This window comes from Prinia subflava, chromosome 17 (genome assembly GCF_021018805.1).
Source record: "Prinia subflava isolate CZ2003 ecotype Zambia chromosome 17, Cam_Psub_1.2, whole genome shotgun sequence".
NCBI lineage: Eukaryota > Metazoa > Chordata > Aves > Passeriformes > Cisticolidae > Prinia > Prinia subflava.
In genome coordinates, this window is record NC_086263.1 from 2,793,128 (window position 1) to 2,818,319 (window position 25,192).

The 25,192-nt window shown below is 51.8% G+C and overlaps 2 protein-coding genes across 4 annotated transcripts; one reads left to right on the forward strand and one right to left on the reverse strand.

The window, feature by feature from the left end:
- Positions 1-296: 296 nt before the first annotated feature.
- Positions 297-2,442, reverse strand: PERCC1 (proline and glutamate rich with coiled coil 1). Its single transcript, XM_063414397.1, has 2 exons — positions 2,304-2,442; positions 297-1,157 (listed from the first exon to the last, which is right to left on the reverse strand). Exon 2 carries the CDS (start codon positions 1,123-1,125, stop codon positions 445-447), a length of 681 nt encoding a protein of 226 aa, XP_063270467.1. The 5' UTR covers positions 1,126-1,157; positions 2,304-2,442; the 3' UTR covers positions 297-444.
- A 3,145-nt stretch (positions 2,443-5,587) lies between these two features.
- LUC7L (LUC7 like) lies at positions 5,588-25,140 on the forward strand. Of its 3 annotated transcripts, XM_063414431.1 has the most exons (11): positions 5,588-5,786; positions 7,556-7,650; positions 12,514-12,612; positions 13,322-13,432; positions 13,999-14,142; positions 14,546-14,722; positions 15,415-15,503; positions 20,169-20,198; positions 21,192-21,356; positions 22,369-22,430; positions 23,674-23,888. In XM_063414431.1, the coding sequence occupies exons 1-10, from the start codon at positions 5,726-5,728 to the stop codon at positions 22,394-22,396; spliced, it is 999 nt and encodes a 332-aa protein (XP_063270501.1). In that variant the 5' UTR covers positions 5,588-5,725; the 3' UTR covers positions 22,397-22,430; positions 23,674-23,888. The 3 variants fall into 3 exon arrangements, with proteins under 3 accessions (XP_063270501.1, XP_063270500.1, XP_063270502.1); XM_063414430.1 differs by lacking the exon at positions 22,369-22,430 and having other exon boundaries at positions 23,674-25,140; XM_063414432.1 differs by lacking the exon at positions 22,369-22,430 and having other exon boundaries at positions 5,650-5,786; positions 6,411-7,650; positions 23,674-25,140.
- The last annotated feature ends 52 nt before the right edge of the window (positions 25,141-25,192 follow it).

Below are 25,192 nucleotides of genomic sequence, written 5' to 3' on the forward strand. Positions count from 1 at the left end.
AGGTCCCTGGTCCGGCCGTGGGGCACAGCGGATGCCCAGGGCAGCACTGGGTGCCCCCTGCGTGCTGCCAGGCGGGCGCTTTATGAGGCCCCGCGCCGCCCTTTGCCCTGGCGCGGCCGAGATAAGGGATGGGATCCACGGACGCGGGGCGCAGGGTAAACACGGGCTGTGGCTCCCGCCGGCGCCGCGCTCCCCTCCTCTTCCCAGCCCCCGAGGGTCATGCCCAGCCGTGGCCCTTTGTCTCTGGCAGCAGGGACACCACAGGGGCGGGTGGCAAAGGACACCGCACACGCTGGTGCCTGGCGGGAGTCATTTATTCACTCGTCCCACCAGCAGCTCCCACCCGGCAGCTCCCAGTGCCCCGGCGCTGGCACTGGGGCCACCGGGTTTATCATTAACCGGGTGGCACGTGGCAGGACCGGGGCCCCCGGGGCCACAGTGGGGTCACAGCCCAGCAAAGGGCTCTGCCTCCAGCCCCGGGCGGCCCGGCAGCTCCGGCCCCGGCTCCACCGTCCAGTTGGCCAGCAGGTCGCTGAAGTCGGGGGTGCCAGCGTGGAGGAGGCCGGCGGGGCCCGGGCCCGGCTCTTTCCAGAAGGAGGGCGGCAGCTTCCTGCGGTGCATGGGGGTGATGTGGCCGTACTTCCTCTGCAGGCGCTGTGTCCTGCCGCCGGCCCGCGCCGGCAGGCACCGGTGCACGCCGTACTCGAAGAGCTCGGCCAGCGGCCCCAGCCTGAGCGCGGCCCCCGGGCTGTCCCGCGGGGCCGCCGCCTCGGGCACGGCCTCAGCGCCCCGGGGGGAGCCGCAGTCCTCGGGCACGGGGCGGCCGCTGGCGGCCTCCTCCCGGCCCCGCCGCCCGAAGTAGCGCTGGATGTCGCAGCTGATGAGCTCCGAAAACTTGAGGAGACGCAGGGTGGTCTCGGCAGTGCTGGAGACACTGGCCAGCTCTGGTTTCACGCTCTCCTCCGCTGCTTCCACGTCCTCCTCCTCTTCCTCCTCCTCTTCTTCCTCCTCCTCCTCGGAGAGGTCGGGGAAGTCGGGCTCAGGGTGCGTGGGCAGCAGGAGGCCGTGTGGGAAGGGCGAGGGCAGCCGCAGCTCGGCCAGGGGCTGGATGACCCCCGCAGCCATGTCAGCACTCAGAGGCACGGCCGGGGCTCACCCTGCGGGCAGGGACAGCGGGGTCAGGGGACACACCCTGGCACCAGCCCTGAGCCACCCCCCAGCAGCCCTGAGGGCAGGGGACCATGGTGTGCCACACCATGGCCAAGGTGAGGCCACAGGGCAGCAAGGATGGGATGTGGGGCATTGGGGATGTCCCCGCCAAACTATGGCAAAGAGGGCAGAGGGGGTATTCCCTCTGGGACATCCCCACTCAGCCCTGGGACAGCAGGGGGTTCCCACCAAAACATGGGATATGGGGCAGTGGGAGCATAACCCTGAGTCGTGCAACATGGAGCAGCAGAGATGCCATTCCTTACAAGCAACAGGACATGGGACAGTGGGGATATTCTAACTGAACCGTGGGACATGAAGCAACAGGGATGTCCCCATCAAGCCATGGGGTGTGGGACATGGGAATGTCCCTAAGTCATGGGACGTGGGGCAGCAGGGATGTTTGCACTCATCCGTGGGACACGGATGTCCACACCAAGTCATGGGATGCAGGGCAGTGGGGATGTGTTCCAGAGCTGTGGGGCAGAGGGACGTTCCCCTCCAGCCCAGGGCTGTGCACAGAAGTGAAGGGGGCTCAGCACCCACCCTGCCCCTCTGGGCTCAGTGCCAGAGCCCCATGCCCTGCCCGCACAATGGCCTCTTGGGCTTCCCTGCGACAGAGTGAACAGATTGCCTCCCTGCCCTGCCCTGCCCTGCCCTGCCCTGCCCTGCCCTGCCCTGCCCTGCCCTGGTGGCCTCTGCCCACAGCTGGGTTTCGCTGAGCTGCCTGTAGCCCTGTTGTAGCTCCTGCTCCCTGTGCTGCAGGGTCCCCAGCCCTGCCTCGCTGCAGGACACCCCTGGCCATGCTCAGAGGGTCCCTGCTCAGTCCTGCTCCTGCCACATCAAGCATGGTGCCAGGACCCGCACCCAGCCTAAGTCTGTCCTTGCCACCTCTGCGTGTCCCTCTTTGTGCTGTCCCCCCCGCGGTACTGCCGGTGCTGCCTCCGTGCAGCCCCAGGGTGGGTCGTGGGGGGCTCAGCCCCACGAGGCAGGGCACACCTCCGGGGAGAGGGGCCACGGCAGCCCCTCCACCCCCCAGCCGCAGAAACCCCCGGGGCAGGAGGGCATCGCCCGGGCCGCGGCTCCGCACTCACCTTGGCGCTGCTGCCCGGCCATGCATAGGCTCCCGCGCCGCTCCCCCTGCCCGTCCCTCCACCTGGGCCTGAAGTATTTATAGCGGAGCAGCGAGCTGACGGCTGGCAAATATTTGGTAGCCGTATTGTAATAGTAGACTCGGTAAACAGAGCTGGGGTTTGCTTTAGCACCCAGCAACGGGAGAGCGGCGCGGGGAGGGACACGGGGACGGAAGGCAGGGCTCACCTTAATGGTTCACTAGCCAGGGGATTTTCAAGTGTTGTCCCTGTAAATTCACCTATTAAATCGGCAGCCCCAGCTGCCAAACTGCCCGCACACTTGTGCCGAGGGCTCTTATCTCCCTGCTGATTGGAGGCGAAATCAAGCTTTGTCAAATAAGCGTAAAATTAAATTTCATGCTATTTTGACTCCTGGAGTAGGGATCTTCTGAAGAACATACTGCGTATCGAGCGATGCCTCTGCAAACAGGGCCTGCCGCTGCAGCGGGCAAAGCCTTTCTGTGGGGTACCCCAGGTGCTGCAGCACCTTCATGCAGGGCCAGACCCCTCATCTGCAGCCTTGTGCCCCTCTGAGAGGGGTGGTGGGGTCCCCAGCCAGCCCTGGGAGGGGTTTTGGAACCTGTGGATGCAAAGGTGGACGTGGCATGTGGAGAGTGTCTGTGTCAGCCCCACGGCAGGGACAGACCTGGGTGAGAGCATTTTCACCCGTGGCTGTGCTGGCCCACACAGCACCTCCCCTGTGAGGACAGGGACAATGGCAATCAGCTCAGGTCCCACAGAGGCTGTGCCAGAGGTGCCATTTCTGCCTTGGCAGCAGGACGTGCCAGCGGGGTCATCTGGGGTAACACAGAACAGAGCCAGGGGACACAGCTGGCTGGGGATGCAGGGTGACCAGGGATGCAGGATGGCCAGGGGACAGCCTGCCCCTGACAGCTGAAGGGCAGGGGATGGCAGGGGTCTGACACAGACCCTGGACCCTGTCACCGCTGTTCGGGATGCTCAGAGAGTGGGACACTGGTCACTGGGCTTGGGGACAGCCACAGCCCTGCTCCAGAGCTGCCCTGCACTCCTGTTTTTGGGGTGACTGCAGCTCCTTGTCTGTCCCTCAGAGCCCTCCCTGCCTCCTGCCCTGAGCACCGTGTTCTGAGGTGTCCGCAGTGCTGAGATGGGGTCCCCAGCTCCTGGCAGGGTGCAGCACTGGCGAGGAGAGTGCCCCAGCCTGGGCAGGGCTGCCACGGACCCGTTCCCTGGGCCGGCGGCCCTGGGGCTCCCTGCAGGGGCAGGGCTGGGCACAGGCACTGCAGAGCTCCCTCTCCTCTCTCCAAACACTCGCAGGGGCGGGAGCAGCAGCCGCCTGGGCACTGCTGGGCAAACAGAGTGGGGGGAGCTGATTAGCCACGGGCACCCTTCAGTGTGCTCCCTGATGTCACCCACTGTCACCCACCCGCCCCACATGGCTCGGCATTGGCACGGCTCGGCACTGCTACCAGCTCCGACCCGGGGAACCAGCCCTGGGAGCCGGACAGCCACCCTGACCCCCACCCTCCCAGGATCCCCAGGCAAAGGCAGCTTCCTGTGGTGTCCCCTCTGCCCCAGACCCTCTTCCTGCAGTGCAGGAGACGGGGAGAGCTCCCACAGCCTCCGGGGCAGTCCGGCCGGAGGAAAGGGCTGCTCTATCCCTTTGCCTGGGTGGGAAGGGTCTGGGCATGCTGGCCAGGAGGTCCAGGTGTGGGATAAGCTGTGGGGAGCACATGGCTTGGCTGCTGGCTCACAGAGCTGGGAGTGAGGGGTCTGTCCTCTGTGGGAAGGAATAACGCACTTCAGGAACACCCAGGGCTGAGCAGGATCATTCCAAAGGTGAGGAGCAGAGCAATGCCCCTGCTCCTGCAGCAGGCTTGGGCATGTGGCTTTGCACCCATTTGAGTGCCCAGGGTGGCCATCCCTGCTCCAAACTTTGCCAGGTCTGGGCATGAGGAGCTGCTGTCCCACAGGGAAGGGGTCTGCTGTCTGCAGATCCCTGCAGACAAGCAGGGAGGTTGCAGACCCCACTCTGAGGTGAGGCTGATTCTGCTCACCCAGGATAGTGCACCACAGCCCTCCCAGGGCTGGCTCACCTGCATTTCCCTGAAAGCCAACAGAGCTTTCAGTCTGGGGAAAAACGAGACATGGCTATGGCAAATGGAGCATCCTGCACCAGGGCTCTGGCTCTAACCCTCACTGCCTTTGTAACCCTGTGGTGGTAAAAAGAGCAGGTGGGATTTCTCTGGCACAGGGAGCATCCATAGGGCAGCTGGGGCCTGGAGCTCAAGGTGGGGAGACAAGAGGTAAAACTCATGGGAGGGGTGCGAGCTGGAGCTGGCGCTCAGAAGGGCAGGCAGGGAATGAAGCACATGGCAGAGCTCCGCAACAGCCCAAACTCCATGGAAAACCACGGCCTCATCCTCCCCCCAGCAGCTGGGAGAGCAGCCACGGGTCCTGCACTGACCCGGCCTCGGTCCTCTCCTGGCTGTACCCGTGTGCGAGAGGGTTCGTCCCCTTGTCCATGCATCCCCCCTGCCTCTTGGTGCTTCCGCCTGCCCTGGCCATGTGTCCTGTGAGCCCCCCAGCCCCGGCAGGGGCTTTTCCTGCCCCACATCCCGCTCTCCACGTTCCCCACGGTGGCCCCGTGCTGCCACAGTGCAGCGGGGACGGCAGCAGCCAGCACAGCCCGGGCCAGCTCCCCGGGGCGCCGCTGCGGCTTGGCTACTGTGCCCACGCCCGGCGAGCCCCGGGCCGGCTGCCACGGGTCCGGTCCCGCCGCGGCGGTGCTGGGCTCCGGTCCCACATTGGCGGTGCCGGGGTCCGGTCCCGCGTTGGCGGTGTTGGGGTCCGGTCCCACACTGGCGGTGTCGGGGTCCGGTCCCGCATTGGCGGTGTTGGGGTCCGGTCCCACACTGGCGGTGTCGGGGTCCGGTCCCGCATTGGCGGTGCCGGTGCCGGTCCCGTGCTGGGGCTGCCCCGCCCTAGCCACGCCCCCTGGCGCAATCACCCCGCCGGTCAGACCACGCCCCTTCGGCCCAGCCACGCCCCTCTGACATTCCACCCATTAGCTCAGACCACGCCCCCTTCGCTCAGTCACGTGCCTCTGACGTAATCGCCTCGTCGGTCAGACCACGCCCCCAACCCAGCCTCGCCCATATGACGTCACAGACCCGTCACTCAGACAAGGCCCACCAGGCTCGCCCCTCATCCAGCCCCGCCCCCCGGGCCCCGCCCCCTGGCGGACTACCCTTCCCGTCATGCAGCGCGGCGCAGGGCGGGGCCACTTCCGCTCAGCGCTGGCCGCGCGTCGCCGCTGCTGAGGCCGCTGAGCCGTCGCCGCCGCCGCCCCAGGCCCCTGTCCCGGTCTCGGTCGGAGCTGCCGCCTCCGGACCGGCCCAGCCATGTCGGCCCAGGCACAGATGCGGGCCCTGCTTGACCAGCTCATGGGCACGGCCCGGGACGGTGAGTAGGGGCGGGCGGGGCCTGCAGGAAACGCCGCGGCCTGGCGGCCGCCTCACCGCGCGGGCCCCGGCCCGGCTCGGCTGCTGCCGCCGCTGCGGACCTGCGGCGCGATCCGCCCCCGCCCGCCCGGCTGCAGCCTCGGAGCGGCGGAACGGGCCTGGGCCTGTCCGCACTCGGGCGCAGGGAGCCCGGGCGGGCCCGCGCCCGGCCGGCGGTGATGCCGCCGCGCCCCCGGCCCCAGAGAGCGCCCGGCGCCGCCCAGCCCCGCCGCTCCGGGCCCCGGCTGCGCGGACGGGCTTAGGGCCGGCTCCGTGCCCGCACGTCCAGAGGCGCGGAGGTAGGTGTGCCTGCAGCGCCGGCCGCGCCGGGTGCTGTCAGAGACGAGAAAGGTGACAGCCCGTGCAAAATACGGTCCCGCTGCGGTTTGTGTCTCCCTTCTGCGACTCGCTGGGTACTTAAATTCCCTTTGGCACGTTAACAGGGCTGTCCAGGCACTTTGCACTTTGTTTCGTAAGTGAATAAGTGCTTTTCTTTCTCTGTGTATTGAGTTGCTATTGAATTGCTTCCCATATTTTTATTTCATACAAACTGAACAATTGTGGCCCCTCTATTTTATTTATAAAGGTTCAGTGTATCTTTGCCTGCCTACATCAATCTGCAAGGGAGTTGCAGAAAAGCCTCATGTTCATCGAGCCGTGAGTCACAACCAATTTTTAAAGCTGTTATAACAAAAAAAAAAGTGTTTGCTTTTTTTCACAAGTAACTTTAAAAGTGTAGCTTAGAAAGAAAAAAAATTAAAAAAAATTTCAGTAGACACAACATTATTCCTGGATGCTTGTGAATCCTAAACTATATTCATACTTTAGTATTACACATACCTGTGTCATATGCACAGATGAGCTTTAAAATTGTCACATACCATTTCCACTTTGCCTTTACTTTTATGTATCATTCCCCTGACTTCCTTACTGCAGGTGTGGGCAAGAAAGCTTTTCCTTTAAAACTTTTCAACAATGGGCATAAAATTCTGCAGCTGAGGTCTTGAAGAATGCAGATGGGTATAGTATGTGTTGGAGCTCGCAGTGTGTATTGACTAACTTTGTTTCTTTTTTTATTATTTATTTTTTTGCTTTTCTGATATTGTCTCGTTTAAGTGGCTCCTGAGTGTAAAATGTCCTCTGAGGGTGGGCTGTGGGTGGGAAGCACTTGGTGTGTTCCAGGCCAGGACCTGCCAGCTCCTTCCTTGCAGGGCCTGGGAGAGCACACCTTGCATAGTTCCAAACCCAACGGACTGATGGCTCAGTTATCACCTGAGCAAAGAGCAGTTGCCTATAAATTTTGCCCAGCACAGCCCTGTTTTTGTGATCTGATAGCATGGGGTTTGGTATCTCCTGCCCCTTCTTCACAGTATAAAAAAAAAGGGTGGAAAAAATAACAGGTTTTGGCTTGGAGCCAGCCTGTCTGTCTCCTTTTCTCTTCTGGCTGTGCTGCTGCTTTATGTGAATGACAGGCCTTGGACATTGCTTGGCTCGCCAGCACTGTGTTTAACATGGTGTCCTGGATGGATAAATGCTGAAATAGTGTTTGTTGCCAATTATCAGTGTTCCAGAATATCCTGTTACCCTCTAAGCTTTTTTTTTTTTGAGTAGTTTTGGGGAGCAGGAGCACCAAGTATTTTAATCTGCATATTGAGGTGAAATGTTCATGCTGATGCCTGTGTTCTCTTGGTGTTCTAATGTCTCCTTATTTAAACCACACATGAATTTCAGGAGATGAAACCAGACAAAGGGTGAAGTTCACAGACGATCGTGTGTGCAAGAGCCACCTTCTGGATTGCTGTCCCCATGATATCCTGGCTGGAACTGTAAGTGTGTCTGCAATAAGGGATTCTGGGGGGAGGATGTTGGTACAATTCTTGTCTGTGCAGGGTGGGTGACTTCTAGGAGAGATCGGGCTTTTTGTGCTCAGCGAGCAGTCACAATTGTAATTTCACTTCCTGTGACCTGTGTATGGAACTGCTCTCACTTGTAAAAAAACAAAATAAAAAATCCACCAACAAACCAAACCAGGAGCTCTCAAAATCCACCTGAAATGCTTTTTCTTTCACAATCCCATGGGAAGTTGCAAAATTATTTCTATTTTAGCAGTTTGAGATAATCAGAGCTTGTCCTGTGGTAGTTCCAAGCCCGTAGCTGGGCTGCTGCCCTTGTTCACCACTGCATCTTCAGGTTAGCAGGTGTTTCCTTAGCAGCTGCAGTAATCCTTGGAGATTTCCAGTCTCCTCTCCCCAGCCCTGATGGAGGAGCAGCTTTTCTGTCGTTGTTGGGGCGATGGTGGCAGGTCACAGGTCGCCTCTCTGGCTGAGGTTGGTTGTTGGAGCTGCTGGGTTGTTTGTGTCACTCTGCCCGGCTGGTTTCACACAGTTGCCTCGGCTCCTTTGCTGCTCCCTGTGGCCACAGAGCTGGCCAGCGTTCAAAGGTTTGGCTCACGTGCTGCCTCTGAGAGCAGAAGGTGATGTGGGCTTTTAACTGTGAGCTCTTGTGAAGTAAGTGTTCACTTGAGGCTCCCAGATGAAAGCTGCAGCCTGATTTTGGAAAGAAAACCGCATCTTTTGTCACCATTGCTGTGCAACAGTCACAGAATAGAGGTGAATATGGACGTTTGAAATCCATCTCTGCCCTCGCTGTTTGCATGAAGTACTGTGGCAATTCACAGTGTGTCCACTTAACCAGACTGTTGAGAGATGCTGTGGTTATTTATAGCCCATCCTGCTGCTCGTTCAGGAGCTGGCTGGACACAGTGGCTCTCCAGCAAAGGGAGGGCTGGCGCTGCTGCCCCTGCTCGTGTCACTGCCATGGCAGCACTGTGGCAGCACTGGGAGAAGGAGCTGTAGCAAAAGCTGCCTCTGCTCTGAGCACTCAGTGCTGCCTTGAGCTTCTCAGTGGCTGCTTTTGCAGAATAAGATTGGAAAAGCTAATACCAGTCTCTGTACCTCTATTTTTTAAAATTTATTTGAAGCTCAGCTTGTGGTTTTCAGCGATTGCTCCATCAGCTCCATATGACTTCACCTCCATTTCAGAATTTTAAACTTCCATCCTTTGTGTAGGTCACTGTGGTCAGGCTATGGTTTTTGACACGAGATTCTACAACAGTTTTCTGGGGCCCAGAGGGTGTTTTGAAGATGAAGGCTGCCTTCTACCTCTTCTGGCAGGTTTTCAGAAAGAGGGTAAAGGGCGAGTTGAAGGGGTAGTTCAACACAAGTGGTGTGTGTGAGCTGGTGCCAAATCTTGGAGGGAGTCTGAAGTGTTTCAGGTGGGTTGTGAGTCTCCTGGGGCAGAGAAGCACCTTGAGGAATTTGTTTCTGCTGCTTGTGTTGTTACTTGTCTTGACTGAGTTCTTTCCCTCTCGCTGTGGAGTTTGTGCTCAGAAACTGCAGGAGCAGGAATCAAGACTGCTCCTGCACAAATGATCCTGTGGCTCACTCACATGATTGTGTGGTGGCCTTGAAGTGGGTGTGGAGCTCTACACCTCTCTCAGCAGGTTCCTGGGGGCCAGAGCAAGTGTTGGTGCTGCAGATCAGTGTTGAAAGAACATGTGATGTCCAGAACAGGAAGAGCATTTCAGCTGTCACTGCTGCCAGTACAGAATGAAACTTAGCTGGAATGTGCAGTCTCAGGCAGCTTCACTGGCACCTTAGTGCTCTGCTGAGGAAGAGCTGTAGGGGTGAATCTGTCTCAGCTGGGTGGGGTGTAATCCATCTCTGGGTGTGTTACTGCAGAAATCAGGACCTTGGACCTCTTGGAAACTCCCAACAGATGCTCCAAGCCTTCTGGTGCTCGCTGTGTTGTGTCCTCCCCTAAGGCTTTGTTACTGCTGCGTCCTTCATGTGCTGATATTCCTTAGTGGGAAGCTGATTGAAGGCAGGCAGGAAGCTGATCCCTTGGGGAGCTGTGCTCAGTGAAATGTGATGGAGTCCCCCTCACTGACCTTCAGATGCAGACTACGAAAAGGAGTCCAGACTGTAAGCAAAGCTTGGAATATTCCTGAGAGCTGCAGGAAGCCTGTTGATATTTGCTTTGTTTAGGTGCAGCCGTGTTCTTGACTGTAAGAGCTGTCATTTTAAGTTGTTTTGTTGCTATGAGTATTCTCTTTTTTGCCTTAGAAACTTGTCTAAAGTCGCCACTAAATAACCTGCAGTGGTTCTCTTTGGTCTCCGTGGGTAAGGAGGAACATTCTGGGGGAACAGGGGTTGGTTTAGTGAGCCCATGGGCTGTTACCCACATCATCCACAGCATTTGTGAGGTCTCTGTGCAGCTCATGGTGAGCATATTTCTGTCAGTGAAAGTATTGTAGCACATTGAGAGATGGCATCAGCTGGCAATTCTCCTGAACTTCAGCTCCACTAAGAGGTGGACAGATGAGCCTCAAAGCTGCCCAGGTTGAACATACCTTGGAAATTACATCCAGGGAATTAATTGTGTCCCGTACTGGGAAATATGAGTTGAAATCTGTAGGTTCTAGAATTATTTCTTGTGGGTTGAGAGGGGTGTCTGTGGTTTCATTTTTCACTTGGATGAAACTCTGTATCTCTGATCACTGTTAAAGCATCTTCTTTGTGGAAACTCCTTTTTGTGGTGAGTTGCCATTTCAGTGGAGATCATAAGAAATACCTCAGAATATAGATTTCTCTGCAGATGTGAGCAGGACTAATGATCAGTGGCATCAAAATGTCTTCAATCTTTGTGTGATGGGGAGTTCAATCTTTGCTCAGGCTCTGCTGGTTGCCTGTCTCACATGCCTGTGTTATAAACCTGCCAGTGTTGACTGGGGCAGGTCGTGGTCTCTGTGGAAAGGGTGAGTGTTCAGTGAGAGCCCTCCCTGGATGAGAGGAGGCTTTGAGGCACAGGGGCTGTGGCCTTAGCCCAAGTGAGCAATACCTGGGGAAGTCTCCTTGCACTAGAACATCTCAAAGGACATGGAAGAAGGTTTGGGGTTCATAAGCTAGTGAGAACTGAATGTTCTTCCCTGAGGAATGTTGAGGGATTCATTGCCTGTTAACAAGCAGGGAGAGGAACAGGGAGCTTCAGGACAAGCATTATTGGCTGTTCTAAAGTGGTTGGAGCCCCTTCTCTGAAGTGGGGTTAGTGGCTCAGCTTGCAGGAAGAGCTCAGACAAGAATATTTATAATGTGTGACAGTCACATCCAATACCATTGTTTTCTCCCTATCTTGGAAAGTGATCTCAGTGGAATGACCAGAAGAATGAAAGATGTGTCACATCACAGAAAGTTATTTTTGTGGTAAAATAACAGTAACTCTCCAGCATTCTTTGAAGTGGCTTGCCTGAAGTTGAAAATGATCAATCTCTAAAAGTACCACGTTTTTTTTGGTCGACATTACATTTCTGTCATTAGAGAGCTCAGCAGGAGTATTCTGGATGCAGTGTCTGTTTCTGTAGCCTGCTGCCTGTGGCCTCCTGGTTCTGATAAATCTGAGCAAAATGAGGAAGGCTAAATAATGGCAAGTCATCTGGATTTTTTCTTTTTCTAGAAGAGAAAATCCAGTAATAGGCACCTGCTGAAAACCTGAGCATAAACTGGTAGAGTTTGCTTCAGTTGCTTTGCTTAATTCTGTCTGAGTGCATTGTTTCATGTAAGCTTTAGCCTGTTATATTCCACAGGGATTCAGCATTATCCCAGTTGAGCTTTCTCTGCAGTTCACTGAGTTGACACCTGTTGTGTACTGAGGTTTGGGCTCCTGGGGACTAGAGGTGACAGTGAAAGAAGAGGGTGGTGGGTTGGGATGTTCCTTCATGCAATGGCATGTACCCTGCCATTCCTACAGTGGCTCAAAGTGAGGGATTTTATTATATTGGCTTTCAAAGTGTCATTTTCTTTTTCTACTCCGAGAATAAGAGAAGTGTTCTTTGTTAAAAATTGAAAATGCTGAAATGCAGCTTCCATGTTTTGAGAGCATAATTGACTTGGGTTCATGTGGCTGTTAGCTACTAGGTGAGAGAAAAAAATAACAAATTCAGATAGCATGGAGTGCACTGGGAGGGAAGGGCAGCTTTCTGGGAAGGGAGATGCTCTTAAGTCTCTCATTAAACAGGCTTATGTGTAGGACTTAGCTTTGCTGGGCAGGTTTTCAAATTCCAGGCTGCAGCTGGATGTGGGAAGGGTCTGGCTGTGGAATGAACAGTCTGTTGTTGCTGAGTGTGGGGTTGTGCATTTCTACTGGCTGCAGCCCTTAATCCTTTTAAGTCCTTTTGTGGTTGATAGGAAGCATTCTGTGTGTATCCTACAATATGGTATGTGCTGTGTTACTTGGGCCCATCCTGGCACAGATGTGCATTTCCAGGGAGCTTTAGACAGGGTACAGGTATGTTTTGCTGTGCTGTGGCTCCAGGGTAGGAGGCTTTTGCAGTTGGTGCCTGTAGAAGGGGATCCACCTCCCTCACAACCATTTCTGAGGCTGTCCTGGGACTTAGAGCTGGAGTGGGATTTGACTTAAAGCATTTGGGGTGTTTTAATGTTGTCCCCAGAACGCCTAGAACAGGAGTTCTGGCAAGCATGTGGTTCTTGTGGCTGGTTCTGGTACTGAGAGGTTAAGAGGAGGCTGCTTTTTGTGAAAAGACCATTTTGATATGATGCACTTAGCAAGAGATGCCTGCTGCTTGTTGCTGTAATGGAGGGTTCTTATGGGGGCTCTCCTTTCTCTTCTAACAGCGAATGGACCTGGGAGAATGTACAAAGATCCATGACCTGGCTCTGCGAGCAGATTATGAGATTGCAAGCAAAGAGAGAGACCTGTTCTTTGAGCTGGATGTAAGTATGGAGAAATTTTAGTTCCTTTTGTGGAAGCTGCTTCTTGAAGTTACTGGGCTGAACAGAAATACTCAGTGGCCATTTCAGCTCATCCTATTACTTGATGTGTTACCTGTCCAGAAGGTGCAGCCCCTTCCTGAATGTCAGCCTGACTGCTGACTTGAGAATGTAGAAGTAATTATGGCCTTTGCCACCCCATTAGCCCAGCTGGTTGGGAGGCTCCCTGGCATTCCTTGGATCCCACACCCGCTCTGCTGCTCTGTACCAGGTTCTTGTAACCTGATGCCCTGTCCCAGAAAGAGATGTAACATTAAAAGCTCAGTAGTTTAACTTTTGTCAGATTTAGCTTTCATTTCACCTTTCTGATGGTGATGGAACAGATCAAGGGAAAGCACAGTTCTGTCTTTCCTTTTCATGTTATTCCAGTGCTTTTGTCTTTGTTCCTGCTGCTCCTGCATAGGAAGGAAGTTCCAGTGCAAAGCCGTGTTGATGTGAGCATCCTGTGATGTGTCAGAGTAAAGGAACTGGGTCAGGTTTACAGGGCAGGGGTCAAATGTAACTTGTTCTGCAAAGTGTCATTCTTTTTTTTGCTCCAAGCATCTGTTCTTGAGGTTGTTGGTGCATTACACAGGATTGCAGCGGTCAGCTGTCAAAGCTTCATCTGGCATGGAGAGCACCTTCATTCCTAATTCTTTGTCTAATCCTGCAGGCAATGGATCACCTGGAATCCTTCATTGCAGAGTGTGACAGGAGAACAGAACTGGCCAAGAAACGCCTGGCTGAGACACAGGAAGAGATCAGTGCTGAGGTGTCTGCAAAGGTATGGGCCTCTCACTGAACATTGGTTCTGAAAGGCCCTTTAGTCATCCTCCTCAAATGACTGCTCTGGCCGTTCTGAAGACCAACTTAAAGAGCACCATGGACTCTAAAAGAGATTGCTTTAGCATGGAAATAAAGCATATTGGTTTCTTCCCCATGCTATTAAATGTTACCATAGTAATAGTAATTGTAAGTAATAGGAAGTCCATCATTCCATGATTTTTGTTTCATTTAACAAATGCTCATGGAGTTTCCTTTTTGGGGACTTGCCTAACTGGGTCAATAAAAGATATTTCTGAAGCTGATGTTGTGGCCTCTATGCTGACCTATAAGTCAGAAATGATGGGCAGATCATGATCTCTCCACATCCAGTTTCTCTCTTTGCCGTGTGTCTGTGACTGCATTGACATTGGTCTAGCAGTCCCTTTTGTTAGGAACTTTTGGAGATGCACGGTCATCTTCCAACAACTGATTTCATTACACAGCATTTCTTAAAAAAAAGGTGAAGAGTTGTCCTCCAGGCTTTATCACATTTTTGTCTTACTAAAAACTAACTATTCTCTTCAGGCAGAGAAAGTACATGAGCTGAATGAAGATATTGGAAAACTCCTAGCTAAAGCTGAACAGCTGGGAGCTGAAGGAAATGTTGATGAGTCTCAAAAGATCCTGATGGAAGTGGAGAAAGTCCGGGCAAAAAAGAAAGAGGCAGAGGTACAGTGTTGGCTCTCGTGTGAGTTGTCCCAGGAGCCTGGGCTAGGCTGGGTGGTTTCTCCCTCTGTTCCTGTGCCAGCACCTCCTTTTGCAGTTCCAGCCATGCACCAGCAAACGGGTGGCAGTGTGGTGTGGTGGATGCAAAGATTTTTAGAAACTTTAGTCTAGTGTAGAGAGCTGACTGGGGCGGGGAGGGCGTCATCCTCTGAAATATTTGGTCACCAGTCTCCTGCAGGGATAGACTGTGGGGTTAGCTGTGCCCACAGAGCATTTGTGTGGCACCTCCTTTGTGCGAGGGTGGGTTTTGATTCTTCAAAGCAATTCTTTGCAGGGGTTTCCCTGGAGGGTTGTGTCTATGGAAGGGTTCCCTGACATTGGTGTGTGTTTTCTTGCCTCCCTGTAGGAAGAATACCGAAATTCAATGCCTGCATCCAGCTTCCAGCAGCAGAAGCTGCGTGTGTGTGAAGTGTGTTCAGCTTATCTGGGTCTCCATGACAACGACCGGCGTCTTGCTGACCACTTTGGAGGCAAATTACACTTGGGCTTCATTCAGATTCGTGAGAAACTGGATCAGCTGAGGGTAATCCTCTCTGTTTTAAACCTTGTCTTTGTAGTTCTGAAGACCTTGAACACTTCTATAAAATTAATACAGAATGCTTTGCAGAGGCCTTGTAAGAGCTCAGAAATTTCCACTTGCAGAATCCCTAAAACATCAAATCCCTTTGTTTAGCCTTGTCATGAGTTCTGTTCTGTCTTTTCTGGGTAACTAAACACATACCCTCAGAATCAGTCAAACCAGAGTACTGCTGTAATTTATTCCTTGGAGCTTTGGTACAGTCATTTTCATTAACATGGCTGAAATTTGTTACTCTGGGTTTTTTTTAACTTTGAAACCTCTTAATGAAATGTTTGAACTGAAGTTTCACATGGTTCTGTCAGTGAAAAGATCTTGAGTAGCTGAAGCCATAGGCGTTTTCTGAAATGATTGGTAATGTATTGTGGTGCTGGCCTTGCTTGCAAACAGAGACCTTTAGCTGAGTAAGAGCTGTGGTTCCTGTGCCTCACTCACAGAGCATTGAGGTCAGTGCCACAACTGAGAAAAATGAGAACCTTGATAGAGATCTTAACTTAGCACATAAAATGCAGTGAAATTGTTCTGTGCCTTGCTATTGGAATGGTCTTCCTGCAGATCTGACCTGTTACTGTATGGCTGTAAATAGTGGCTGTTATTGTATGACTGAAAAATGATGTGGATTTATTTTTTTCCCCTAGAAAACAGTGGCAGAAAAGCAAGAGAAGAGAAACCAGGATCGTTTGAGACGGAGAGAGGAGAGAGAACGAGAGGAGAGGATGGGCAGACGGTGAGTGGAGGCGTAGGGACTGGCCTGTGAAGTTTAGAAGTATCTGATTCCTTGTACATGAGCACTGCAGGAATTCAGCATCTGCTTCTGGAGTGGCTGCTGAACGTGCTCCAGGTGCTGTGTGAGCATCTTGGGATTCAGTTAAAGATGAAAACAGTGCACAAATCCTCCACTCTCACCTTAGAGTGATTATACATGTATTTTAATGTGTGTCTGAAAGATGGGAGTTCCCTGTAGTCTTCAGGCTTACATTGGTCTAATCTCTGTCTTAGGAAATCTGGATAAAATACCCTCATCCAGAGCATCTGAGTGGGAAGGTTAAGGATGAGTGAGGACTAGGCTTGCTCAAAAGGCAGTAGTGATGCAGAAATTCCCTGGACAGCCCTCCTCACGGCTTGGAGGTGACAACAAGCTGGTGTCCATGAGCCAAATAGTGGAGTGCCTGTAACTCTTCTACAATAAGTGAGGTGCTTTGGCACAGCCTTGGCAAGCATTTCCTAAGGAAGCCTGGGGATCCAAGGAGTGGCTGCTTCTGGTGGTTGTAGCTGTGTGTGTCACCTTGTGCTCAGATGTCTGTAATTCCTGAGCAGTGGGAAGGGCTAGAACATTGGTTTTCTCAGGACAAGCTCTTCTGCATTTTGCAGCTGAACTGGAAAAGCAATTTCTTCTGTACTTGAACTGGCAGATGCCTTTGAAGAGGCATCTTGTGTGTAAACAGCTCAGTTAAACAGCGTGGTGTGGGGAGGGTGGTTATTTGCAGGGGTCAGGCAGAGGAAGTGGCTGGGTAGGAATGCTGTTCTCATTGTCACAGCATCTCCCTGCTTACCTCAAGTGTTTCTCCTCATGTACTTTGTGCATCAAAAAGACCCCAACGTTGCTGCCTGTGCAGAGCTATTTTTGAAACTCAGAGTTAGCTGAGGAGTGAGTTTGTCTAAGGAATATGAGATTTATAACTGCAGTGTGCTCTGGGATGGTGCTGGCTCTGGCTGTACATTGCTGGAATTGCTGACAAATACCAGCATGAAGCAGCGTGGTGATTTTAGTGTATTAGGAAGATGTGAACCCCAAATTATTATTCATTATGCATATTATTTTGTGCATGTTATGCATAACTCCAGTTCAGGTGTTTTCTGTGGGTTTTCTCTGGGGATTACCTGGTGTGATATGAAGGAGTTCATGCTGCAGCTTTCTGTTGAGCTGTGGCACTTCATGGAGAGCCTCACAACTTTCTGTTATCCATGCAGCTGTAATGTTGAGTTGGGAGCTGCAGAATCTGGAAGTAGCTGATGAGTGCAGGAGTTAATCAAAAGGGACTGCTGTTGCTGCTGCTGTGGTCAGAGATGTGGAAGTGAAATGGGAAGTGTCTCCTTGTGCAGCTGCTTCATGGCAGACCCACACAGGACCCTGCCTAACGTGGACTCACTTTGTCTCCATGGTACCTCTTCCTGGAGGTCGTTGTCAACAGAGTTGCCTTCAGGAAGGCCCCTCTGGGTCTCTTTATTGATCCACATCTTCTCAAAATGATGGTTTTCTTCCTCCTGTGGTGTGCCTGTGGTTTTGTTGAAGTGGTTCTTTTAAAAAAATCCAAGCCTTCAATTTTTGAGAGCTAAAGAGCCTCTTGTGTTCACAGGTAGTCCATATGTGGATGCATCTGATGAGGGGGTTTGAAAGCTGCTTTTGAGTGTTTATTGAAGGCTTAAAATAGGAAAGCTTTAAGAACTGCAAGGAGGTGGCCTAAAGTCTGAGTTCTTGCTGTTTCCATATGTGACAGTACTTAGAGACTGTGGCTGGCCTTTGCTGTGGCTCTGTGCAGAGGCTCCTGTGTGCTCCACAGAAAAACTCGTTACGAAGGAGTCAGGAGGGCAATACAGAAGAGGTCAAATCAGTTGCCTCTCCAAAAAGAGAACTTGACCTGAGGGAGCACAGTAGTTCTCCCAGTGGACACTCAGTGTCAGAACTGAGGTTAGGGTCCAGAGTTCTCGGTCACTTATCTGCTGGGAGCTGTGCACACCGTGCTCACAGAGGCATTTTTTCATCAAAAACTAATTGGTGACTTCTACCACCTTCCAGAGAGCCTCTATTATCCAGAGCTCAGTACTTCAAGGAACCACAGGAAACATGTTTCCTTCAGAACTTTCCTTGTCATATCCTCCTGTACAGCACCTTCATGGTGTTACTTCAGTAAGAGAAAGAGTGTGGCTTGACTTTGGGAGTCTTTGGTGGCTGACAGGCACTGTGACATCCCTGGAGACCTGTGGGTTCCCTTGTGAAACTCTGCCTCTCACAGCTGTAATTAATTTGTCAATAAACTGTGATTCCACCTAGGAATGAGTGATTGCCATCCCAGTGGTAATAAACACAAGTCCTGTGTGATGTTGCTGGTGGCTCTTGGGTACCCAGTAATCTCCTAAGACTGGAATTGTGTGGAGAAGAGGCGTGCTGGGAAGTGCAGACCTCTGTGTTTGCTTCCAGACCACAACAGCAAACAAGACTGGTGGAGGTGCCAAATGGATTTCTTTTGTGTTAAGCTGGACAAAAGACAGGTTATGAAACTCAGCAGAAAGTCTCTGTGAAACAGGGACAAAGAAAGAGAATAAATAAAATAGACTTGCTCAGCCTCTTGCTCCTATGGACAGCAGTTTTCTTTTGTCTCCCGCTGTACAGTGATTCAGGCTAGTAAGACAATGCTGTTTTGTTGGATACTTCCTGAATTCTCAAGTTTGGTTCTAGGGAGTGATTATCAGATTTTTGGTGTGTACTCCTGCTTGGATGATAGGCATGGAAGGGCAGCCAGGCTTTTCAGGGGATGTGGAAGGGCTTTTGAAGATGTATGCACTGGTGGTTCAGAATAAAGTGATCAGGAGGAAAAAGAACATTAAGAACTTGGAGTGATTACAACCAGAAAAAAATCCAGCTGCCTGCCAGGTAGCTACAGGAGGTCCTGCTGCTCTGTCAGGTTCTGTTACGTGGGAATGAAGGTGTGTGGTTACTGCCTTGCTCTCCTGGTTTATCAGCTTTTCCTTCACCTGGTCATATGTGTTGCCACAGTCCATGTTTCATTTGCAGACTCCAAGTTCAGCTCCACTTTGTTTACAGTCCTTACCTGAATTCCTTTCTAAATCTGGAGGCATTTTTTTACTTTCTAGCATGACTGAACAATCCCATCTCACTGTGAACAAATGTCAGATAACAGATTTTCTTAATCTTGTCATATCCAGGCATGGTTTTAAATGATGTTATTAAAACAGGTGTGTTACATCCCCCTGGGGAAATGGTTTCTTCTCCCTCAGGGACCCCTGGAACTCCTGTCATGTAGTCTGACCCTTCCTTCCCCTTCTGACCCCATTGGCTGTGTGCCAGCTAGCCCCTCCCTCAGAGACCCTAAGATAAAGGGTCCCCTGTCCCCCGGGAGCTCTCTCTCTCCTGGAACATCAACCTGGAATAAAGCAGCAGAAAGGGTGAGAGCCTCTTTTGAATCCTTATCCTGTCTTTCTTGATATAATCCTCCAAGGCCTGAGAAGGGCTGAGCTAGCTGAGACCCTTTGAGGGGAATAGAGGTTTTATATCAATTGGCGCCCAACGTGGGACTTCTGAGGTAGAAGACAGGTGCTTCTCTATTATTTCTTAAATTCTTGTCTGTGTGTGGCTTTCCTATCAGGGTGCCAGAACAGCTCTGTGGGGTGTAAATGGAGCCTCTGTGTGAGTTTGTGTGCAGTGGGGAGCAGTTACAGCAGTGAGTCTCTAAGTCAGTAAACAGGGAGAGGAGCCACTTCCTAATTAAAGCAAAACCAGACTGTTCAGGGAGCATGTGATGTTCAGCTGGCTCTGAAATGTGGCCACGGAGGAAGAGGGAGGGTGTAGCTGCCATGTGCACAGGTATTTTAAGTGGTGCTGAGTAATGGTGCTGCTGAAGTTGAAAGAATTCTGCTGTTGGTATTTACAAACTGTCAAGAGCTAATGCTGACAGCAGTGAGCTCAGAGTGCCACACACGAGCTCGTGGAATGTGAGAAAGGATAGCAAGGCCTGGATTATTCTTCCCAAGTGCTTTCTAAGGATTTTCAGTTTATCTGTCACTTGTCAGTAACAGTTCTGTGTCCCTTCTTTTTTCCTAGTTATCTTTCCCAAAAGGGAAAACAAAATATTGATGCAAATTTCCTTCTAATGTTTGGTAAACAAATACAAGGAGTGAGAAAAGGCTGTTTTTTCTTTATTAAAACCCCTTTAACATGCAACTGCCTCAAAGGAACCAAAATCAGAAAACTGGCAGATGTCTTCCTGACTGGAGGGTGGCACTTCTTGAAAATGTTAGAGTTGATCCAGCTGGTGTCAGACTGCAGGGAGCAAAGAATATGTCACACATATATGCAGAAAATTATTGGAAAGGTTCACTGGGGTGCTTTATTAATAGTGCCTGGTTTCTAGACCTTTTCTGTAGTGACAGGAAGTTCAATGTGAAGAAATTCATGTTTTCCAGTTTTTGACAAATTCTTCTTACTCCTAAAATTGAAGCTAACTAAATGCTGTATTTGCAAGCTTTTTTTTTTTTTTAACTAATATATCACTTGAGGTATTGATTATTCCTGTGAAGAGCTGTCAGGGTGGATGAATTTTCCTACTGAAGACCCACTGGTTGTGTCATAACTTCTCTCAACTCTCCTTTCTAGGTCTGGATCAAGAAACAGAGATCGTCGAAGGTGAGTGCCCAGTTCTGCAGTTCTCCCAAATGCCTGTTTGTGTGTCTCTCTAGCTGCTGAGGTTTTTCCTGGCTCTCACCAGTGGAGTTCACTCAGTGCCTCAGTGTCTGGTTGCTCCCTGAAGGGGATGGGAAGGGCAGTAGGGGCATCTCAGTGGTGCTGCTCAGCTTGATGTGGCTCATGGGGCTGTAGAGCAGGTGCTGAGTAGCCTGGCCAAGATGGGTTCCCCCCTTTGCTTTATAATTTATAATGAGTTCGAATTAAATTTTATTTACTCATTCCTACCCAAGTTTCATATTGTTTATAACAGTAGCCTGGCCAGGATGGGCTCTGTGTGCTCCAGAGTGTGAGCCCACGAATGTCCTCGAGGCCTCTTTCAATAAATACCTGATACACTTCCATGATTGTCATGTCTGAGGTATCTGTTACATATAGAATACCTCAGATGTGAAAATACAGAGATTTGAGATTAAAACCCCCACATGTCTAGGAAGAGCTTGCCTTAATGCTATGGCAACATTCTCTATGATAATGGACCTGGAGATACCCCTGTCTACTGCTTTCCTTTGGCATCTTTCCTATTTTTAGAGCTGGGTGAAATAAATCTGCTGCTAAAGTGCAGGACTTTCACAAGGAAGATTCTCTTAGGGTTATGGTAATTTCACAGATCACTTCCTTTGGCCTCTCTTCTACTTACATGGGCCTCACTTGTGATTGATGCAGGGTTGTAGGCTCTGCTCTGGCCCTTGCCACGTGCTTACCATAATGCTGGGAGCTTTTTCTGTGAGGTTCCCAGCAAACTGAATAACGCCACTGGCATTTTGTTGGGCACGAGGCCCAGGAGGAGGCAGGTGCCCACGGTGTGGGTGACCAGCCCTGGGTGTGGGCAGGGGTTGGACTGTGCTGATGCCCCGGTGTTTGTCACTCAGGAGGGTCTGGGAGGCAGCCCGGGGTGCAGATGTGAGGCTCTGAGACCGTGTGTGTTCCCTGCAGATCGCGCTCTCGGGAGCGGAGGCGGAGACGCTCCCGATCGGCTTCCCGGGAGCGGCGGAAGTCGCGCTCGCGCTCCCGGGACCGGCACCGGCGCCACCGGAGCCGCTCCCGCAGCCACAGCAGAGGCCACCGCCGCGGCTCCAGAGACAGGAGCTCAAAACACAAGTATGTATTCCCCATAGGAGCGCTTCTGGAAGGGGAGCCCTTGGCTCACAGTGACCTCCCCGGCCCGTAGAGCGAGCAGCAGCATGGCAGGGTTCTCCAGAGCAGCTGTGGTGGCCTGGGCCAGCTCCTGGGCCAGAGCAGGGCTTCCCAGGGGCCTCCCGTGAGGGCAGCAGCTGTACAGCAAGATAGCTGAGAGGAGAGTCTAGGAGATAGAACAGGTTCCCTGATCTGCAGTGCTGAGCCTTGAGATGCTCCTTGGATGGGAAGCAGCACAAAGGCTCCCTGAGCTGAGTTTCCCTGGGCCTGTAAATGCCAAGTGCCTGAGAAGCAGTTTGGATGTTACACTTCTGTAGTTATTTTCTGCTTCCCAGATTCCTTCTCTCAATGCTAGCACTGGGAAGGAGTCTTACAGTTGAGATCTGGGGGCCATCTTCTGTTAGAACACTGCTTGAGAGAGAGAATTCTTTTAGGAATCAGCACTTTTTCCTCCTGAAAAAGAAATACAGGAGGAGTACACCATTCTTCTGTCTCTGAGGAGAAGCACTATAGCACAAAGAAGGGCTTTAAGTTTTTTTGAAATTCAGCAAAACAGCCTGTGTTGGAGGAAGGATGAGGCAAGTGTATGTAGAGTATTAGAAAAATTGATTGGAATAGTGTTCCCTTACAGCCCTTCTAAGCCCAGGAGCAAGCCTGCCTCCAGGTGCTTGCTGAGGTTAGATCTGGATTTTTATAAAGACTCCTGTTAATAGAGGAGTGCTTTAGCACTGTCACCTGATAAGGCACCAGCACTCAAGTACAATTCTAGAAACAAACCTATTGTAGTGTCTTGTGTCAGTGTAGCTAAGGGGTAAGAACAGCTTTTCTTTTAAGGATGCCTGGTGAAGGGGAGGGAAATAATGGTCTGAAATATGAGTCTGTTAATAATTGAGGGGGGGTGTAAATACTGTTGATTCTCCAATGGCTGAGATACTAAAGTGCTTTTTTAAATCTGTCTTGAACATGAAAAATAAAGAAAAGAAGTTTGGACAATTAGGAAGTGAGGAAGATCCTGTAATAACTATTACTAAAGAGCAGGTAAGGGATTACTTCGGAACCCCTGAACACACTCAAACCAGCCCATTGAGATTGCAGGGGGATTGGCCAGCTGACACCTGCACAAAATTGCTGAGAGCTGGGGACAAGCCAGGATCAGTTTAAGATAACATAACAAAAACGAGAGGAAACAGCAAAACCCTGTTGCCTGAAAGAGGGTAGCTTCTGTTTTCACCTTGAAAGTTAATGAAATCTGCCCTCAGGTTCTGCTGGTCTGAGGTCTCACTTGCTGAAAGGAATGGAGAGTGTCACAGGATCTGGAGATCTCAGGGTAGGAGGTGTGCATGCAGCAGGCATTGTTGTGGAAAAGGCAGACAGTTAATGTCACCAGACAGACTGATGTTAAATGACACAGTTTAATGAAAATGTTGTGTTTTGGTATCTCAATTTAGCAGTATTTTCAAACCTTAAAATCAACAAGAATGAAAGTGGAACCTTTAAGGTACCTTCTGTTGTGACTGTAAAAAATCCCTGTGTAGTGAGCCTTGGAGTAAAATGTAGGAGCCTCTGCTGAGCTCACTCAGGATCAGCTCCTTTTGAATCCTGCCATTTCCTAAGCTGGCAGGAATCACACAAGAAACAGCCCTTCAGATTAGACCTAATGTGAAGCCTCCTGTTTAATTCTGCGTGGGCTGACACAGGGAAGTGCTGCTGAAAATCTGTGGCTGTGAAAAGATGTGCCCGTGCCGTGGGCTATGAATACAAATCTCTGTCATCCTGACTTTGAACCCGGGCTGAGCCAAAGCCAGCGTTTGTCAGGATGCTGAGTGAGAAGCCCAGGGCTGAGCCAGCAAAGAATCCAGTTGTATTTAAAGCAGTGGAGCAGAAAGCCAGTAGTAGCTTAGGGCATAATGAAAAACTGCTCTGGAAGCCATGAACCGAGCTGAGTCAGAGATGAGGAAGAAATGGTAGGCACTTCAGGATGGCCCAGAAAAATAAAAAGGGAAGTGCTGGGAGAGAGCTCCCGTGGCAACAGCTGGCAAGGAACACTCAGAGGAAGGAGTACCAAAGGCTGTGCTGTGCACTCAGTGCTGCAGAGCCCTCCTCCCTCACAGAAACCTCACAGAGTTGCTGCTGTGGGGGACACAGTCCCCGTGCCACAGCACCCAGGCACGTTCTGGCCGGACCTGGCATCCCACAGCCCTGCTAGGGAAAGATGGTGCTTGGTGGTGTTTGGCAGTTTTGAGTTGTGACGCTGATAGCGATGGTTTACTTTGTACTTCAGATCTTCTAGAGATCGATCTTCAAGAGAAAAGTCCCGAGACAGAGAGAGGAAAGAGAAGAGCTCTTCTGAGAGGCGGCACGAGAGCACAAATGGCAAATCTCGTTCCAAGAGGTCAGAAGAGAGAGAAGCTGGCGAGATCTGAACTCAAACGATCTGTGTTGCACTGTAAATAGTCTGATAAACATTCTACACAAAGCCTAAATTTCCCATTTATATTTACTGAATACAACTCATCTTTTGTAGTTTGGGATTTTTATTGTTTGGCAGATAGCTGTGAGTTTGTAGAGACACAGAGTTACGTACTGTTTAACAGGATTTTGTTTTAGTAGGAATAAATAAATCTGGATGGATGGTTTTCAGTCCAGGCCAGTGTGGACACCCTGTGTTTGTCCTGACGCAGCGGTCGGGGCCGTGCTGTGCCTGCAGCCCTGAGCTGCCCCTGACCTTTGTAACGCTTCAGCCCTTTCCAAAACACCCACCTGACCCTCTGTGAGCACACCAGTAGCACTGGTTCTCAATTCTATTTTTTCCTTCTGTTTATATATGTTAAAAGAAAATTCAGATTTTTTTTTTCTTCCTTTTAGTACTTAGCCACCTCATTTTTATGTCTCCAGCACTTGAGAGTTGCCTCAGTTGCCCAGCTAAGCCAAAACAGAAAAAATTTGGCCCTGATCTGTTCTGAAAGCTGTTTGTCATTGAGGATGACCAAATGAGCTGAAACATGTTTATAAGCTGGCCTCAAGTCTGGGTTTAGTACCTTTACAGTTCAGATAGTTGGTGTGAGCAAAGCAGTGGGAAACCCGGCTGGTTTCTTCTCTAGAGGAGCACAGCCACAGCTCGTCTGCCTGTTTACCGTGCCCTCTGCAGTCAGAGCTGCGTTTCTGACGTGCAGACGGACGCGCTGGTTTGTTCCCAGGCCGCTCAGGCAGGACGTGCCGGGGCAGGGGTGGCGGGGGCCGGGCCCGGGGCTGTCCGTGCCCTCCCGGGCGGCCCCGCCGTGTCCGGCGCTGCCCGCTGCCCTCGCTGATTGTACCGCCTTTGTCTCCCACGAGGGCAGCAAGGCTGTGCCGGCCCCAGCCGCGACCCCAGGCTCGGCATTTGAGTGACGCCCTTGTCACCGGCGCGCCTGGCGGCCGCTCGTTACCCGGTAAGGCGTTAATTACCGCCGTTAATTGCCGTTCCCAGGGCGGGCTCCGGCCGGCGCTCCCCCCTCCCTCCATTCTCTCCTCTCTTCTCCCCCCACCCCGAACGCGGCTCCGGTTGGGCCGCGGTGCTCCCTCGGTGTCGGTCCCTAGTGCATGCCCCCCGTTCCCTGTCCGTTTTTACAATGAATTCCGCGGTTTCACGTGTTGTTTTTGTAACCTCCGTGTGGGGCGCGGGGGGCGGCGGGCGCGCGCTCGGGGTGCCTGTACGTGCCTGTGCTGTTCTCCCGCGGTCTGAGCGCATTAAAGATCTGTGTTTGTGGCTCCCGCTGCTGCCCGGACTCGTTCTTGCGGGTTCTGCGCCCGCGCCGCCGCCG